At 31.2% G+C, this 20,067-nt stretch overlaps 1 protein-coding gene across 2 annotated transcripts in view; it reads left to right on the forward strand.

Moving 5' to 3' along the window:
- The first annotated feature begins 14,128 nt into the window (after positions 1-14,128).
- The window catches only part of LOC139516673 (uncharacterized), a 29,444-nt gene continuing 23,505 nt past the window's right edge, over positions 14,129-20,067 (forward strand). Inside the window, exon 1 of one of the 2 annotated variants that reach the window (XM_071306899.1) lies at positions 14,129-14,342. In XM_071306899.1, coding sequence (XP_071163000.1) covers positions 14,247-14,342 — 96 coding nt within the window. In that variant the 5' untranslated portion in view covers positions 14,129-14,246. The remainder of the gene's footprint in view (positions 14,343-20,067) is intronic. The other variant, XM_071306900.1, reaches the window with a different exon arrangement.

Here is a 20,067-nt window from a genome sequence, read left to right on the forward strand (position 1 = left end):
ATTTTCCCAATAAAAAAGGGTAGAGGTAGTTTTGAAAAAAGCCAACAATATCACTGATTGGTAATATTCAGGTCCTGGAATTGAGTATTTTTTAATCAACAGCATTGTCCAATAAAGTTGAATTCTTTGATTCGCTGTTTTACATCATGCCCGCTAACAAATTAAAAACTGTACCTATACGCCTTTTTTTAAGTCCAGATTTTTAGTTAAGTCTTACTGATTAAAATACTACAATAGGTAACTATTTGACTGAATTTAGTAGTGTCAACCCTGTGATTATGACCCGTGTATATAGCAAAATCGAATACACCGTTTGGTTGTGCGCCTGTCAGATGCGGAACGTACAGATAAGGTAATAGGTAACAGGTGAATATACTATTGGTATCGGTATCAGATTCGACCGGAACTTGTTAATTATTGGCATTATTAATTATGTGAAAAACAAAAGGACCTCGTTATTTTAGTATTATAGATGTGGCAAGGTGAAACATTGTTTGTTGCTCCCCTTACCTTGGACAGATGTTTGACAACACATACTGTGAAATCAGATGTAAGCGATTGAATCACTAGATTGATATAAAGCACAAATAAAAAAAAAAGTGAATAAAAAGTCGACCGATAAAAGACATAAGTCGTATCGAAACAGTCTTGGAATTTCATTTTGTAAAGGCTTGATTTTAATATTCAGGTTAAAGGGAGATAATACCATTTGAACTATATGTTTCAATCGATCATTCCAAATCAAACCTGCAAAGCATAAACCATGTATGAGATCTGTCGCTTCCATTCTGTTAAATGTTAGTGTTTTTTGGTACTAACATGGTAATTGGGGTATTTATTTTGTATTATATTTATGTAACTTAAAGGCACAAACATATATCATGAAGAAGGAAACCCAAAAGCCAACAAATCTTAGCCTAATGCAACATCTATAACTTTCATATTTTTTGGTATGGATAAACCTACAAGTGGAGCATAGATCATCAAAACATTGCTCAAATAGGATTGTCAAGAGCCTAACGTTAGAATTTTGATAATGCATTTTTAAGAAATGTGTATCTTCTTCGTTAATGTAGTTATTTGATCTATGCACGAGCTTTGCCTTGGAATACTTGACTCGAATAATTTGTAAAATTCTGTTTCTACAGTGGTTTATTAATTGCTAAAGTCCTAGTCAATGAATAATGGTCAATTATTCATGCGGAATGATCTCTAGATTTATATTAAGCTACCAGCTGATTGACTCTTTTATCAAAATAGATTTGTTTATTTCTATATGAATCCCTTTTACTGAACGCAAATTATGGTGTTTTGTTTGTAACAAAATTGTCTTCTAAGTAAAAAAAAAAAAAAAGTTTGGATACCGTACAAGCATATGGCGATTTTTTGTGTTGTACATTTAGCGACGGTAGCGGCTTTATGAAACAGCAAATAAATAAATATCTTTATGAATAGAAAAAAAAATGCGAATACATTGTCCCTTCAAACGTATAAAAAGGACGGATTTAATACATTCTCAAAGAGAACGAAACATGGAACTAAATAATAAAAAGGTTTAAAAACAATTACGCTTGATCCTCTGCTACTAGTGGTTGTATTTGGAATTCCTAAGCTGCTCACCGACTCTATTTCTCAAATTGAGACTATGCAGATATATTACAGGTATGGATTCGTTTTATTTTTTTCATATGATACAGATATTTCAATAATTTCTGCACATGCAATCAAGGACATGCATCAACCGTATGTCTCTTTTTTTCTAATGACCATTCAAATATCTAAAAACATTTTCCAAATAACAATTTGATAACAAAAGTAGATGCATGTTTGACGCAAATTTGACCTTATAGACTGTTTACTCCGAATGCAATGCAAAAGATGATAAAAATCTGGAAATTCGCAAGTGTGTTCGATATTTTAAAAACTAACGGAAAACTGTTCTACTGTACCTTTTTAAAATTCAGTCGTTTTCGCTTTTTATTTATCAGTTTTTTGCCCAAAAATAATTGATTTAAATGACAGATCTTTTTGGTATATTCATTATTTAAAAAAAATCTCGATTTGTTACACTAGTATGTAGTTTGGCATGGAATTTCAAAAACATATATTTGTAAATTATCGAAGACCGCATTGTTACATACGGACTTTTGATATTGTGTTGCTATCTCAATGACAGATATCCTCAATTTCATACCTCTTTAATAGGCAAACAATTTAAAAGAAAATAATGATTCCTAAGCACGAACACGTCATGTTTATATAATACCGGTATCTTCCGCTCCTATTTTCTCCAAGCGCGCTTACGGCTCAATTTTAAGTAAGACACTAATACAAAACATTTGATGCTCACTAAATCATTACGAAAGGTAACACAAGAAACTAAGCAAAATGACAACGATAATATAAATTAACAAAGAACCGTTAGCAGTTACTGAAATGCCAGCTCCAGACCCCAATTAATAATATATTTTTATCATATGAAAATCAAGCACAATCTTTCACGTTAAGGATTAAGTAACATACTGGCATACAATCATAAAATAGTACTATACGAGAAGAACATAGTAACCCGTAGAATGCTAACAACTGGTTTTAGAATAAATGTGTTTATTTTCAATGCAAAGACCCTAGATTCATTATGAATACCTATAAAAAAATATTATCATTATACGATTGCACGCGCTTATTTGGGTATTTATATTTATGTCAGAACATATGACTATCACTGAGCATTCTTTGGAGGTCATCTCAATTGTTAAAAAGATTGTTTCTTGTATTAAATACACACACAATAATGATATATTACAACTGTGGCTTTTCTATTTGAAAATACGTGTTAGTTTCTTATAAATCAACAAATTAGAATCTGAGCCAAATCGCTGAACTTGGATATGGCAGTTACTAGTAATGTTTCCTCTATAGATTAGTTTTTCTGCAGATTTCTAACGGATAAAGTTTAGCCTTCTCTTGGAATTTTCTTCTCTGTGAATACACCTTAGGGAGTTACCATTTGATTTTTATGGGGGGGGGGGGGGCTAGGATGAAATTTGAAAAAAAAGGCAGGACAGGAGTTTTGAGTAAAAAAAAAGGCAGGATGAGAGACTTGTTAAAAAAAAAAAGGCAGGATGACAATTTGTGTAAAAAAAGTCAGAATAAACTAGTAAAAAAAAAGGCAGGACCGAATAGAGTAAAAAATAAAAAGGCAGGACAGAGATTACAACTAAAAAAAAAGCAGGACAAAATTTTTCATCCTAGCCATTAATGGGTCATTAAAAGCTCGAATTAAAGTAATGGTTTTTATGGGATAGCCATTTTTAACACAAAATATGTACAGACACAACAAAAACACATACATATACTGGACGTCATAAAAGCATTCCATAAAAGCTGCGTCTTGTTCTAAATTTAGGTGATCATAATTTGATATTCTGAAAGTAGGATGCTTTTGGAAATGTTTAAATCCAGTTATCCTTATATAATCCTCCCCAATGCAGGATGAAAATGATTATTCTATCCAACAACATGCAGAAGAAAGCAGGAAATGGTTGTGTACTAGAGAGAACGAACATTCTCACGAAATAACTAAGCCATTCTAGCAACATGTGAGGTAGCATCAGCTTGTCTATACATAAGAAAGAAACAAATACCTTAACGGTATATGGCGGTAGTATAGAATATGAACAAGCATAATTATACTAGCTGTAAAAAATACATTTATTGCAGTACGAAATGCGACCCAAATGTTTGCGTTAATGTTTTGAATGACCACAGGTATTTTCGAAATGATTCAAACGGTATTCGCTTTGTGTGCAGTATAACCTTTCAAATGAATGTTGTGGTAAACTTGTATGTCATTGACTTTTTAATACACGTTTTACTAAAAACCATAATAAGGTTTAGTTGTTTTCTTGTTTTATTTCATTAAGCAGAAGCTTAAAAAGAGCATTTTGTTTTTGAACCGTATGAAATTTAAGTTTGTTCATCTTTGACCTTTTCCCTGCTAAGTGTACATGTGGAAATGAACCATGTGATCGCAAATGCAAATTAGAACACAAAGAAGGATTCCAAACGGTATTACAAACTATAACATTGCATAGTATTGTGTTTGATACGTATACCATGCAATACTTTACTTGACATATTTTTAAAACATGCAGTTCGGCAATAACTGAGTCATAACTCGTTTAATATGCAAATAATTCATTAACTCTGAAACATTAAATTTAGCAAATTTTATTAATTTAAAACTTTCTTTAGCAGAACAAATATAATTTGCATGATGTTTTGTCCTTTGAAAATATATTCTTTTAATTCACAGAAGTTTCTTAAACAATATATTTTGCAATTTGAAATAATGAAACCAATCCTCTTTTGTGTCCTTGTTAAAGTAATGCAATTTTCTTCTCGAAATGAAATTAAATAACATACAATTTTTATGCACTTTCGAGTTCATTTGTTCAGCAACCGTTGTTCTAATTTTGCACTAATTCTAGCTTTACAAAATCGTCATTAAATTTCCCTTTCCCATTTAGTCATTCAAAAACAGCATAATTAGAATTCTGAAGTTTAAATAAAAAACATTGTAGCAATCATGATGAAAATGATTCTTCCATCATAAGCATTGACTTGATATTATTTAATTAAAAACCAATGTCGGTGATGATAGCCTGTCATTTAGGTTCGCTTATCTCAATTGAGCAGCACTGAAATGCATAACGAACCTTTATCTTTGCCCGAATTATTGTAGATTTCGCCTAGCGGTTTAATCGAAGGAAAATTAATCATTGGTTTACACCGAGTTTATTGCGTCAATTTTTGTCTTTCCGCAATTTAATGTCTTAACTATTAACAGAATCTCGAAATCTGATATTCTTAACATCAAAAGTGTTCTTTATAATGATAACATTTCCTTGTATTATTTACTGATTAATCGCGTCTGTATAAGGCACTTAAAATGTTCGCAGATATAAGTCCCAATCTTTCAACCATCCACAGTATATTCATGGACAGAAAGCGGTTGATGTATTGAAATGTCTTGGTAATGATATTGTTGCAATCATTTATTTACTTTCTCAAAAGAACTACGGAAATTATTTTATAACGTGAAGGGTGGTAAAACGGCACAGGATGAATTTATCTGCGTAAAACATATCGAATAAATCATAAAGGAATGTAAAATTTAGAATTTTTGAAATACTAAGGCTTTTCTACCTCAGGCATAGAATACCTTAGCTGGATTTGCCAAACTTTTTCATGTTTTTTGGTCCTCAATGCTCTTCAACTTCGTACTTTATTTGGCCTTTTTAACTTTTATGGATTCGAGCGTCACTGATGAGTCTCTTTTGTAGACGAAACGCGCGTCTGGCGTATATACAAAATTTAGTCCTGGTATCTATGATGAGTTTATTTGCAATGTTTTCAATCCATGCAAAATCTTTGAATTACATTTATCATTTTCATTATGTTCCTACCAAAACAAGTTCTTCGTGCATTTCGTTAAATATTGAACTCAACGAAGGGGATATTAAAGAAGTGATTTGGGAAAATGTCTATAAATGCCTTAATTGTATTGTATCTTAGCAGTCTAGAGTAATTTAAATATCCTGATTTAGAGTAACTTCTCGCAATTTGATTGGCTGATATTGTCCTAATAAATTTCAGTACAATTTTTTATTACGGCAATAGGAATTATCTCCTTTATTTATTACGTCAATTGGAATTATCTCCCTTATACCACTGACCTAATAAAAAATGAGTTGCTTCATAGTCCTAATATTTTATTTTTTCACAGTTTTAGATTACATATCTAAAATATAATTGGTTGATATTGTCCTTACATTGAATTTAAATATAATAATATGTAATATAACAAAATCAGGATAAATTCGTTACACAGTGTTCAATTGTCCTAATACGGAATTTATCGGGTCAATAAAATTCATATCGGGTTTGGCTTCGCCTCACCCGATATGAATTTTATTGACCCGATAAATTCTCGTATTAGGACAATTACACACTGTGTAACTAGTAATATATCTCATTTTCTTTCTTTTTTTTAAATCATTTTAAATGTAAATAGTCTGAAAACCAGAAGGTTAAATAATTGATCCATCTAAAACCCTAATTCAAATCCCATGTTGTGTTTGCTAGTTAAGAATTATTGGTATTTCAAATTATCTTTATTGACAAAAATTCGCTCTCGTTCTTATCTTGAGAAATCCTCTATCATCATGTCCATAAGGAATTTAGTGAAATTCAAATGTTATGTTTTAGAAAAGGATTTCTTTATTCTGTATGCAAAGCTTTTGAATACAATGTGTTTCATCAGCAATCAGGTTCACGTATCTCTCCATTTGGTATTGAAGACAAAAAGAGTTTACACTCTTAAATCCCCGCCTTCTTAATGACAAAATTTTAATGGAAAGACTTTACGACAAGGTTTGGATGCACTTTACGTTATTGGTAATCCATAAAAATAAGGTCAAGTTCAGCTGAACCTTGTCAGACCGAAATGTACATCTGAAAATTCATCCATACAACATGATCTCCAAAATTCAACTTAGATCAACTAACCATGAAAATTAGGTCTAGGTCAGTTGACCCTGCCAGAGAAGATTAATGCACATTAAAATCATTCAATACAACAAATATGAATGAATCATTGCTGATAGTATCTGTTAAACGGACGTTATCACAAACATTAAATATTGGCCGATAAACTACTTAAATGATGTCAACGCGAGATGAAACTTGCCACTTAAATATATATGTGCACCCAACCAGAATTCCATACTTGTTCATCAAATAATTTCGCAAAAGATTAACAGAATCAAGAAAATTAAACACGAACCAATGAACCATAAAAAATAAGTCATTGTCAGAACCCAGCTAACAAAACCGTTAATATCTTGCAATTATTCTAGAAACCTAATATAAGTTTAACCTAATGCTAGTAGTATCAAAGAACAAACATAATCACGAAATCAAATTTGCCACAACGGAATGTAAACCTTACAATCATTGCATATATATACAAAATGCAGTTTACCTGTTACTTATAGTACATGTATCTGAAAACTAACTCAATCATGGAAACTTAACGTTGACATCAAACATGATAATAATGGCAAAGTTAGATGAAGATCAGTCATTTTAATGGTTGCGTATAGCAAGCACACTAATGTCTTATAAAATTTAGGCCAATGTTAACAGACAGGCTTCAGATATGAAGTATTCAGGTCTTCTGCCTTCTGAATTATAACCTTTTATATGAAAAGAGCTAGATCCACCGCCACAGTTGTCTGATAAGAATTGCTATGTCACAGGCAAGATAAAAATACAAAAAAGTGATTCATTTCAAAATTCAACAATTTAAAACAGTTGATGATAAATTAGAGAAGTTAAATATTATTTTATTCGCAGCACTGACTTCCAGATATAATCATTGAAACAGGGGGTCGGATAAGGTCAGCTTTTTTTTGGTAAAACATATTCAAAGGTCAATCAAAAAGGTACAGTCCCTAACATGTATTTGGTGACATTTGATTTTAATTATTTCAATTCAAAAAATGAGCTATTGGTATACTTGATCATACTTGTATTTCGATCGTTTGAAATTACCACTATTTTAGTATTGTTATTAATATTTTAACACTTTTATTTTAGCCTTTCCGACATCCATTTAGGTAAAACATATTCAAAGATCTATGATATATAGGGAAAATAAACTTGATGACATTTGATTTCAATTTAAAAAATCCGCTATTGGTATACTCGGCTGTTGTCTGCTTTTTGGTCGGGTTGTTGTCTTTTTGACACATCCCCCATTTCCATTCTCAATTTAATTGTGTATGGATCGCTTGAAATTAACATTTTTTTCTTTGAATAAACTCACTTTTATTATAGACAAAACAAAATGACTTGCCCGGCTTTGCTACTTTTCTTGGTCTGCATTCTAGTTTTCGTTAACATTGAGATCAGATTGGCGTTCGTTCCTATCACCAGCGCTTTATTTCCCATCTTTTCATAGCAGACAAATATTGTGTCTGTGGGGTGTTCTGCTAGTTGCAATGCAACGCAGAATTGATAATTCCTGTGACCAATGCCATAGCTGAATCAACGCAGTTTCAGTGTCATAGGCCGGATTAAAACTATCGTAGATTAAAAATGTCTACCAAACTTGGACAGAAGCTTGATTCTGATCAAAAGCTATTATCTCGAAAGAAATTTGTAAAAATATATTTCCTGTTTTACCGTATATTTACGGAAGCGTATTAGCGCCACACATTTTTTTAAAAAAATTTCTTCCTATGTTTGCGTTAAAATGCAAACCTTTGCGTTATAACGCAATATAACGCAAACTTTTGCGATATAACGCAAACCTTTGCGTTATAACGCAAATATCTTGATTTCTGTTATTCATTAAGTTTTGTATATATGTCCGTCTGTCATTCATTTCGAATGTGATTTACTAGATAAAAAAAGAAACATACATACAAGGCCAAATTATTATAATAAATATGCATAGGAATAATTGAACACTTGAAGTGCAATTATACATAAATTAAAACTGATTTCTGCATCAGAAAAGTATATAATTTAACAAGAAAATAGATATAGTTTAGTATATAGTCATATTTAAATTGAAAGATAAAAAATAACGTCATACAATTGTGAAACCTCCGAGTCAAATAGACAAAATGATCTTTCTGCTTTAAAATGAATTATTAATAAGGAAACATTTTTTTTTAAATCTTAGAATATGATCAAGATTCTTTGATAGAAAGTCATTGAATTTTCATTTCAATATAATGAAGTATTTTTAAGATGCTTGTGTAGCAATTTGAATAGAGAGAACATAATTTTATTAATAAAACATCTTCATTCTATACATTTATTGCCAAAGGGTAGCTTGTTTGAATCTAACCTACTTTACACAGTTCTCAAACGAGGTCTTACTTTGGAAGTATATTTATATTCGGTTATAGCTATATTAGCAAGGTTGATTTTTTTTTCTTCGGTATATCCTCAATTTACTCAATTTTCTTTGTAATATATATACTAGTAGTAACATGAATGTCGTTTTTGGGGGCCTTTATAGTTTTTGTTCAGTGTGAGCCAATGCTCCGTGTTGAAGACCGTACTTTGGCCTATGATGGTTTACTTTTACGAATAGTGACTTAGATGGAGAGTTTTCTTATTGGCACTCATACCACATCTTCTTATATTATTCTGCGCATTATTAGTCAATGATATGATCTAATTATTCAAGCATTTTACTATGTAATGACTACACAGGTGATAAATTTTAATATATACAGCCTCCTCCATTAATAACTACTGTTTCCTTTGAATCTTAAATAAGAAATAAGATAAAACAAATGTTTGCGTTATTACGCAAAGGTTTGCGTTATAACGCAAAGATAGGAAGAAAAATAAAAAATAAATTGTGTGTCGCTAATACGCTTCCGTATATATTACTTATGTACAGACTTTGTTTTTCTTCCAGTTAAGTTAGATACGCAGATGAATACTGTATAATCTCTGGAATGAACAAATGAAACATCGTGACAGGCCAAGTTATTTTTCATATGCAAATATATTTATTGCTACTCTTTTCCAGGAGTTTTATTATTTTATAGGAATCTATGGAATACATTCCCGGAAGTTGAACTACAGTAGTCAATGTATGGTAAAATGTTTGTAATATAAAAGATCTTACGTGGAAGGGCAAATATTCTCTAAATTTACATGAGATGTATTTAGTGAGATATTCTTACACTACGACCAACACGTTCGTTCTAGATTAAATTGTCATCAACGGTAATTCAAAGTTAGGCAGCAACCATTTGATTTTCTTGGGGGGGGGGGGGGTTCAAAAGTTTGTTTCCAGTATTTGGAGAAAAAAATAATTTGTTTTGAATTCTGATAAAAAAAAAGTTGTTTGTTACACCCTCAGCTGCCACTATATGTAATGCTAAAATTGAAAGAAAAAAAATATTTTCGACTTGTCGCGAAAAAAAACAGTTTGTACAGAAAAAAAAAAACCATAGCCCCCCCTCCCGAAAATCAAATGGTTGCTGCCTTAGTACCTCAAGGAACGTTGTGTGATTTAATCATAAATGCAATTAACTCTAGAAAACTGTTTTGGGCCTTGTATGTATGGCACTTAAAATTGTTGTGTTAAAACGCATGGCGAGGCATAATAGTGAGTGAAGGATTCTCGGAAAGACCAAAACAAAGATAGAGATTAACACACAAGTCGGCAGCTAGGAAGAGTGTTGATAATAACCAAACGAGCAAGCAACAACTGACAAAGATGACAACTACGAGGGAGACGATGATAATATAAATATTGAAAACGATGACGATGATAGTGTATTTCGCAAGTGCACCATCTATATCTACATTAACCTTCAAGGAGATTGTATTTTCTTCAATGACATCAACATTAAAATATACCATAATAAAACCATATTCCTTTTTCGTCCTTTTGTACAGTTAGTGACGTAAATGCCTCAATGATAACCGATAACTTCTGTATATGTCGTGAAAATAACGTTTCATCGATACATCTAGTCCAAATATACATCCAACTTGGCGATACTTCATTCAAGAAGCAGTTTTCAATTAAGAAAAATAATTAACACAACATATCACGATTTCGAAGCCAATATTACATCAAATATAGAAATGAACTCTGGTATATAGTCGTAATAATCCAAACAAAATTGACAAGCTCCCGAAATAAAAAAATATTTATCAACAATTTTGTTATAGTTTGTTAGATATATAGTGGGTTAAATTGATTGTTTGTTGCCTTCTCGATTATTGCAACACAGCTCCAGTTAGCATCAATGAGTAATTACCCTATAAATGATCGCAAGAATCATTAATTAGTGTAAACCGATACTGCTTCCCTCCATTAATACGTAGAATAAAGGAGCAGTTAAACACTTTTTTATCTCCATTATCGGAGAACACGTTCATGCGCTTGTTTACTTCAGTAATAATTGACAGCTCGTCCAAATGAAATGATACTCTGTCACAAGCAATTGCTAAGAATAAAGCGTTAATAATGTTATTGGACTTCTGAATCTAGACGGTCATTTTTCGATTGTCATTATAAAACATTTTTTTAATGAAGAACCTAGCGTGATTTGGTCGTATTTAACTCGAGAAAACGAATTGAACCATATATCTATGATACTTTTCAAAAATTCTGTTAAGAGAAAATCTGTCTAAGACTTTTTCAATTTTCAACATCAGCAATTATACTTAGAATTAGTTTAAATATAACAGTATGATGTCACTTGTAAGAAATTGATTCACTCGCTAGAAAATCTTCTCAAACAATTAACGCCGTAGAATCTGCTTAAAAATACACGACACGCACATAGAGATTGATTGTTGCTTTCTTAGAAACAGAGACAGACAAAAACAACCATCCAATAATTGACTGTTTCTTTAAAGGGATATAAAGTTTATCTAGGATTTTTAAAAAGTGAGAATTCTTAGAAACTTATTACGATGCATATTAAGAAATAAGAAAAAAAACATGTTTGGGGTTACGAATTGTAGATGTTATGCGACCTTAACAGGCTCACTGTTAAGTTAAATGAATATATTTATATTTTTAAATCTGTTTGAAAAAAAACATGCAGCTAACGTTTATATCAAGTTTATTCGACGAAAGCGATTCGGCACAAATCAAAAGTGTAATTTTCATTTGAAAGTAGATTAATTTCAAAATTGGTCGTGGTGCTCTTAGAATTATAAGGAAATTAGATACGGTAACCGAGACAAACATGTCATAAGGAATACTATTCAAAGTAAAATATTCTTCAATTGTATGAAATACTTTTAAAATGCAAATTTAAACTGTTTCTCACCAACGAAAAACTAGGGTCATAGATATTTGGTCTTCGGTAAAAAGTTAAAAAACTAAAAGGCAAAATACTGAACTCTAAGGACAATTTAAAACTGAAGGTCTATTATCGAATGACAAAATCAAAAGCTCAAACACATCGAACGAATAATATCATATTCCTGACTTGGTACAGGCATTTCCTTGTGTAGAAAATGGTATTTAAACCTGATTTTGTAGCTAGCTAAACTTCTCAGTTTTATGACATTCGCATAAAATTCCATTCCATGTATATTGACAACCATGTGTGAATTAGATAAACAGCAATAATAGATAAAAATGTCAAAAATAAGGGTCAACATTGTGTTAAAATCTAAATCACTATAAAAAAAAAACAAAAAAAAAACAAAAAAACGACAAATATGGCGACAAAGAAAAACAAATGGCATACAGACAAAGCATATAAGAAAAGACTATCATGTGACCCGATCGTCCTGTATAAAAATAAGGGAAATGTATAATGCTATCAACCCAAGTTAAAATCAGTTGATTTAAGACTAATCAGACAACCTCATGCAATATATAAAAGTCGTGACGTCAAAAATTATGAAATAATTCTTTTGAGAATACTAAAGGCTTATTTGAACAAAACAACGAATTAATATGACAGACCAAGAAAGGGACGGGCTGCATATGTTTTATGGCGTTCAACACACACCCTTTCTTTGGACAGTGGTGTTGGAGCACAAAATAACAGACTGTTAAAAAAAACCTGCAATTGACTTAACGCTAAAAAACTATAAGAGGCACCAAAAACAATTTAACTTACATAAAAACCATAGACACAAAGTACAAACAAGAGTATTCGCATTTACTGATATATAGTTCAAAGCCGATCTCAAGTAATAAATAAATCATGTTCTGCTGTACTAAGTTGTAACACATCCGACGAATTTAGTGTAAAAAAAATCATAAACCGTCTGAGAAACGCATGCCCTTGGATACCAAAATATAAGTAAACAGTATCGACAGGATGTAGGATCATGAGTTACTTATGGATAGATCTGAAGACGGTTAATTTTCGTTTACTTTGGAGAGTTTATAGTCATTACTTTAATACCTATATATTTACAGATAACTGAAGCACCTACAATTTCTCGCTTTATTATATTGCTGTCTTTATCATTTTGGTGATTATGTGTCCATTTCACAGTTTGTAGTTTCATTCGTGCTTAATTTCACTAAATTATTAATTTTACATGTGAAAATGTCAATTTAATAAAACATAAAATGTAAATCAGTGTGATATTTATTGTACAATAATATTTGTTACACCATCTTATAGACCACAAGGGTCATATTTATTACAGTTAGGATTACAAAATATGTATAATTTATTTCTATTCATTATGTTCTTATATTTCATTGAATCATGTATAAATATGTAGACTGTCCGAGTTATTTGATTGTATTTCACCAATGATGGCGATAACAGCTGCAGTGTTTTGTCATCAAAGAGATACAAACCATATTTAGAATTTTAATGTATTATTGTATTAAAGACAACAAAACTTAGTACACGTCACTTTTAAAAAAAAGTAACACTTTCAAAGTTATACCCTTTTATATATCTTGGGTTCACATTGTAAACAGTGTAAGGATACAAAAGAAAATAAATATATATGTTTAGGAGCTAAAATTCTGTACTAAGGGAACAACCTTTTAACTTCGTAAAGGGGGGAGTATGTTTTTTTTTCAACCGAAAAATATTCATTGGTGGGAAAAAATATTATGAACCAAGATTTTCACCATATCTTATAGTGTTGTGTTAACTTTTGAACATAATTTGATTGATACGTTGAAAACTAAATATTTTTTTTCTGACTCAAACAAATTACCATACATGAAATTAATGGTTGCTCCCTAAAAAGAGTTGTGGACATTTTTTTCTCATTTTCGTTTAATGTACTGGAGATTTGATTAACTACCAATATCTTTGTTTATCGCATGCAACGAACGCTGATTTTAGAATTAAAATAAAGTACTAGTAACCTAAACGCTTAAAACGTCACTAGCTCTGACATGTAAATGATTACGTTTAAAAATAACCATTCACTATACCCTTTAATTCCTTAATGATCCTAGTTAAGTAGCTTCAATAAACGATGCTTTCTTTTGTTCGTGTCATAACTATCTCCGTGCTATTTTAGTGGTCTATCATTATTTCCCGCCAGTCAGATTACGCCGAACCGATCGATAAGTAAGTTACATCCTACCCAACCTGTATATTACCATTCACTTTGTTCATTTTGTCAATTATAACAGTAACAGAACTAGGCGAATAAAAGTTTGAGAATATCTTTTGGCAGTTTGCGATATTATGGAATTTGTAAGACTCTGTATAGTTGTTGGGTGTTTTGTGACGTATACATTTGGACAAGATGATTCAGAAGAAATTAGGAATGATTTCGTTTCGGTAACTATTACTTTTTTCTTCCTATTTTAAACTAATCTTTTATTTTTTTTTTTTTTTTTTGTGTTTTTATTTCTTTATCGAATTGTTCTAACTTATGTTATTTCTAAATTTTTTATAATTTATGTTATTTCTATATTTTTAGTGTGATTGTGTTCTCAGTTTCGCTTTTAAAACTTTTCAATTATGGCAAATGTCAAGTTGAACTTTATTTTTGAACCGAAAGTCAACATTCTGACAAGGTTATTACATTATTATGTTTTGTTATTGAAACATGACTGCAGCTGCGTCTAAAATTAAAAAAAAAAGTTAACGACTGATTTTAAACATTAATTTTGTCATTCTGAAATATTGTTTTATTGTAATTTCAAACTTAAGTTAGTATTATAATTGCTGAAGTCAAAATAGCTATTGGTTCTTAGAAACTATAAGTAACTAAAAATTGCCGTAGCAATTATTGTAATGTTTCTCTGTATTTACTTCCAAAAAGTCGTATGAGCTTTTTAAAAAAAGAAGATGTGGTATGATTGCCAATCAGACAACTCACCACAAGAGACAAAATGCCACAGAAATTAACAGCTATAGGTCACCGTATTTAAAAATTGATTTGGTTTTATGTTTTTTTTGGGATACGAGGAAATCATTTTTTTAAATTACTAACCAGTTTAGAATAATTTCTTGGATAGAAACTGCTTCAGAATCAATCAGTAATATTATTTTTGTATTAAATTATATCTTAACTGTGTTTAAAATGAAATAACCTTTAGCATTCTAACAAACGGAGCATACCGATGCAGCTGCTGTGTAAAATTAATTAGTTTATTTAAAGATTCCATTATGCTTAGTGTAAAGGTTACATGTGGATTGTTTGGTCTATTTACCAAATAATTTGTGCTTATTATTATAAAATCCTTAGATGCAAAGATCGTTTATGTAACGCATATGAAATGTCTATTACGAAATTTACATATTTAACCTTTTCATCTGCATTTCATTAGAATATTGACTGCATGTATTATGAGATTGTCATATTCATCAGACCAAGTATTATGAGATTGCTTTCAGTAACATTGATACGGTATTGTTTTCAAAAGTGATGTCTTTTCTATGTTGTTTTGGTTTTTTTGGTGTTTGTTATTTTTTAAACCGTTATCAAAGAACTAATACAAAACTTGCGCAATTAGGTGAGTATTCGGATTTTCGTGACAGTGTAGCGCTTCTAAATCGTGAATTTCCGTGCTTGTTCCCCCTCCCCCACTAACATTAATTAAACATGATCCCTATAATTTTGTTCTATATATATATATATCAAATCGAAATGTTCAGAGCTATAACTGAGGGTCTTTAAACAAAATTCTTCAGGTGGAATTTCGCTTTAGAAATCGCCGTTTGAAATGAAATCATGTACGAGGAAATGTCCGAGTGCAGAACTATATATCATCGCCAGTAGTTATCATATTGTATGTGACGTCACGAACGTCAATTTTTCATATTTTTTGGCACACTAAATGCAACTATAAAAAAAAAACCTCACAAATAAATACAATAATAAACAAAATATTTTTAAAACAACAGCACGCAAATTAGTATGAAATTCATAACAGTGTAGCTATGGCCATTCATTGACTGGGGTAAATTAGGTGAACGTTCGTCTGTAATGCCCACTGCTCACGACGTACTTATCATAGACATTTAAACTGTGAGGTCACCAAAGGTTCTAAACGCCTAAATAAAATAATTAAAAATACTAATCAGGAATAACCTTTGTAATTTGAAAATAAATAAAAATGGCCTTCAACACGGAGTCTTGGCTCACACCGAACAGCAAGCTATAAAGGTTGAAAACTAAATTATTTACTTGATTTTTTGTTATGGTTTGACCATCAATTTTCCTAATATGATATCGCACGTTCTTTCAGATTATTTTTTTTACTTAATTGGCTTTAAAAGTTACAATGCATGATGTCGTCTGTTTATGTAGTTCATATGTGTTTTTCGTTTCTCGTTGGTTTTCTCGTTTGAATGGTTTTATACTAGTAGTTTTGGGGCCCTCTATAACTTGCTGTTCGGTGTCACAGGCGCTTGGGTGTATGATACAGATTTTTTTGGGGGATTTTTTTTTTGCTGATTAAAATATTCAATTTTCTATATTTATAATACATATCTATCACTTCTGTGCATGTTTCACCTAGTTTCGAGTGTTTTAAACGACCCAGAGAAAATACACAATTTTACTATCCATACTAGTTACCTAGTTTCGAGTGTTTTAAACGACCCAGAGAAAATACCCAATTTTACTATCCATACTTACTATCCATACTTTCTAGTATGGATAGTAAAATTGGGTATTTTCTCTGGGTCGTTTAAAACACTCGAAACTAGGTGAAACATGCACAGAAGTGATAGATATGTATTATAAATATAGAAAATTGAATATTTTAATCAGCAAAAAAAAAATCAAAAAAAAAAATCTGTATCATACACCCAAGCGACTGTGACACCGAACAGCACCCAAGCGCCTGTGTTCGGTGTGAGCCAAGGCTCCGTGTTGCAGGTCGTACCTTGACCTATAATGGTTTACTTTTATGAATTATTACTTGGGAGGAGAGTTGTCTCATTGGCACTCATACCACATCTTCCTATATCTATCTATATCTATACATTTTTTTTTTCAACAAAAGAATACATCACAAGAATATAAGTTTTGTAAGAAACGTGAGAAATTGTGTTGGACTTGAAGATAAGGCAAAGTGACAAATATCTGAAAGAATGAATCGTTTTATGGTATTAAACAAAGAAATCAAATGATTTTTTAATTATCCAGAACTCTTCACAAACAAAACCCACATGTATACGCATTGAATAAATAGTAGGCCATTCTTAAATGATCACACCGTAGAAGTAGCTGTGCTCTTAATCAATGAGATATTTTGTTAATTAACCCCATCAACTTAATAGTTTTTTTTACAATGGATAAACCTATTTTTTTTTTATTATTATTAAATAATATCATCTCTGAACATTATTATTCTTATAAATGACACGGTTGTATGTGATGATTATAATAAATATTTAAAACAAATTCCTTTCAAGCTTTGTAAAAAGAAAGTTTCATTTTATGTATCGGAATGTGTAACAAGTGAATATTTCAACCCCACTGGAAGGCCTCTGACAGACTGGGTGAGCATAAAATCATAGCCGTTGACAAACAAGTTACAACCTACAAACGTTTTACTGTCGTCCACACTGTTATGCAATTAGTTCTATAAGGTAACCCAGGTGCTTCGGATAAGTAATTGAGCAGTTCTTTTAAGGCCTTTTAAACAAGACAAAAGTAGAACTGAAGGTAACCCAGTGCTATGGATCAGAAAACAGTTCATATAATATAATACTCTTCTGTTGAAATATATGCTAACGCGTATAATACATGGCAAAATCCGTATCACATGCCGTATCACCCTTGACCAATATCATCCCTCGGGCCTAAAGGCCCTTGGGCTGAAATAGATGTCTCGGGATGATACGACATATGATATATTCTCTATATACACACCAAATCTGCTGGAAGTGTACTGATTAATATTTTCAGGGGCATATTCAGGAATTTTAAAAGGGGGCGTTATTCAATAAAACGGATTATATGTATACTATAAAATCATATGAATCGTGAAAAACATGATATAACAGTTTTTAAGGCTATCAAAATAGGAGGCCTACGCCCTCTACACCCCCTGGATAAGCAACTGATTTTGATCTTGGACACATGATTAATTTATAAGTTTAGATTGTCTTTCCGACATTTTTTTTACAGATTCTTTTTATGTTGTGCTGTTGCACCACTGTCCCAGGTTAAGGAATGGTTGGAAAATCGCAAACATGTTTAACTCCTCCATTTTCTGTATTGTCTATCCAACGAAAGGTGTATGTAATAGAAGCTGACGTAGGAAGCTGACATTTTTTTTTTTAGTAAAGCAAGCCGTTCGTTTTCTTGTTTAAATCATCTTGTCGGCGTAATTAATAGCTTAACTGTAGGTATGGATTTTGCTTAATGTTGCAGGTCGTATGGTGACATATAGTTGTTTACATGCGCTCGGTTTTGGTCCTTTGTGGGTAGTTGTCTCACATCTATTGTTGTGGCCCATGACATTGTACCTTTTCTCAAAAAGTTTTTTTTACTTTTTTTTCGCAAATATATCCCTCTCAAAAAAACTTTCCCCTAATATTTCAACGTTTTGGTTGATTTTCAATGAAAAAAAATGTTACAACCATAACAAATGATACTGTTATTATTTGTATTATTTTTAAGACAACTGTATTAGCTTAAATTGTGTTTTGGAACGAAGAAATAATGCATCACAGAACAACTATTCATCAATTTTACTTAAGTGCATTTTGTGTAAATGATTTTTCTTTCATATATTTTGAATAAATTAATTTTCTAATAAACTATACTGTGAAAGATATAAATTCAGTATTATTATTAAAGATGTATAAATGAAATACATGGATGCTTGTATTTGAAAGAGACGTAACTCGATACAATTATTGGTTAGTTTCGATGTAGAGATGTCACCGCCAGTCGATTACTACTTTTTATTACAATTTCAATTACGCATAGAGCTGTATACATTTGTATATTTTAAGTTGATGTAAATGTAAATTTAGTCCCTTATTACAAAAAAAAATCCTTTCAGTGAATCGTAAATTTTATATTATGGAGGCATTTCCATTAGTCTCGTCCGGAAGACAATATTTAAGACCATATAAAGCATCCATTACGAAACATGCCTTTCATAGCTGACTGCACGGTAATGGTATTGTTCATTGTTGAAGATCGTAAGGTGGCCAATGGTTGATTTAATCTATTACGTCATTTGGGCTTTGATGGATGGTTGTCTCATTGAAACTCATATCTCATCTCCTTATTTTAAATTAAATGGATAAACTGTATACAATATTCAGATCCATTCTTTTAATATGATGTCCTGAAAAGCAGTAAATTATTGAACTTTAATGATAAATGGTTTCCTAGGTTTGAAATTATGAACAATTTAACATTAAAATGTCGTTGTCCGGTAATTACTTTTCGTTTGATTATTATTTTATGGTTAATACATGGCACAATGCTTTGGATTTACGTACCTCATACAGACAATCTCCGTTTTTAATTATGGGTTTTATTGTAAGAATATTTGTTAGATAATTTTGAGTTAACATACTTGGAACTCGTAATATCCTTGGCCTCAATAAACATGTTCAACATATACAAGTATAAGTACTTAGCACGTGTCAACGTAAAAATAATGAAAATGGGGAAAACTGGTCATATTATGAAAAAACACAAATCAGGGTGCACAAGTACATGAAAGCATAACATGTTAACAATTTTATCGAATGATGTTTAAAATAAACACATGCTAACCTCGTCTTCTGTTGTGGTTTTTTTTTTTGCGCGCGATATATTTGGGGATTTTGTTTACTTTATATTGGATGTATATCTTTTAAATTTTAGATAGAATTTAATTTTAAATGTTTACCTACATATCATACTATCATTTTGTGTACGTAAGACTAGTCTTTCTTGATTATTTTGCCAAAAAACACACTCAAACCTGTGCTACGGACTGTCTTCAACTTGCTCTGAGGAGATAATATGTTTGGCCCGTTTTGAAGACCTCACTGGGATTTTGCGATGAAGAACAGCAATAAAAGCGGTGTTCCTTTGTTT

Source organism: Mytilus edulis, chromosome 3 (assembly GCF_963676685.1).
Source record: "Mytilus edulis chromosome 3, xbMytEdul2.2, whole genome shotgun sequence".
In the NCBI taxonomy this organism is placed as follows: Eukaryota; Metazoa; Mollusca; class Bivalvia; order Mytilida; family Mytilidae; genus Mytilus; species Mytilus edulis.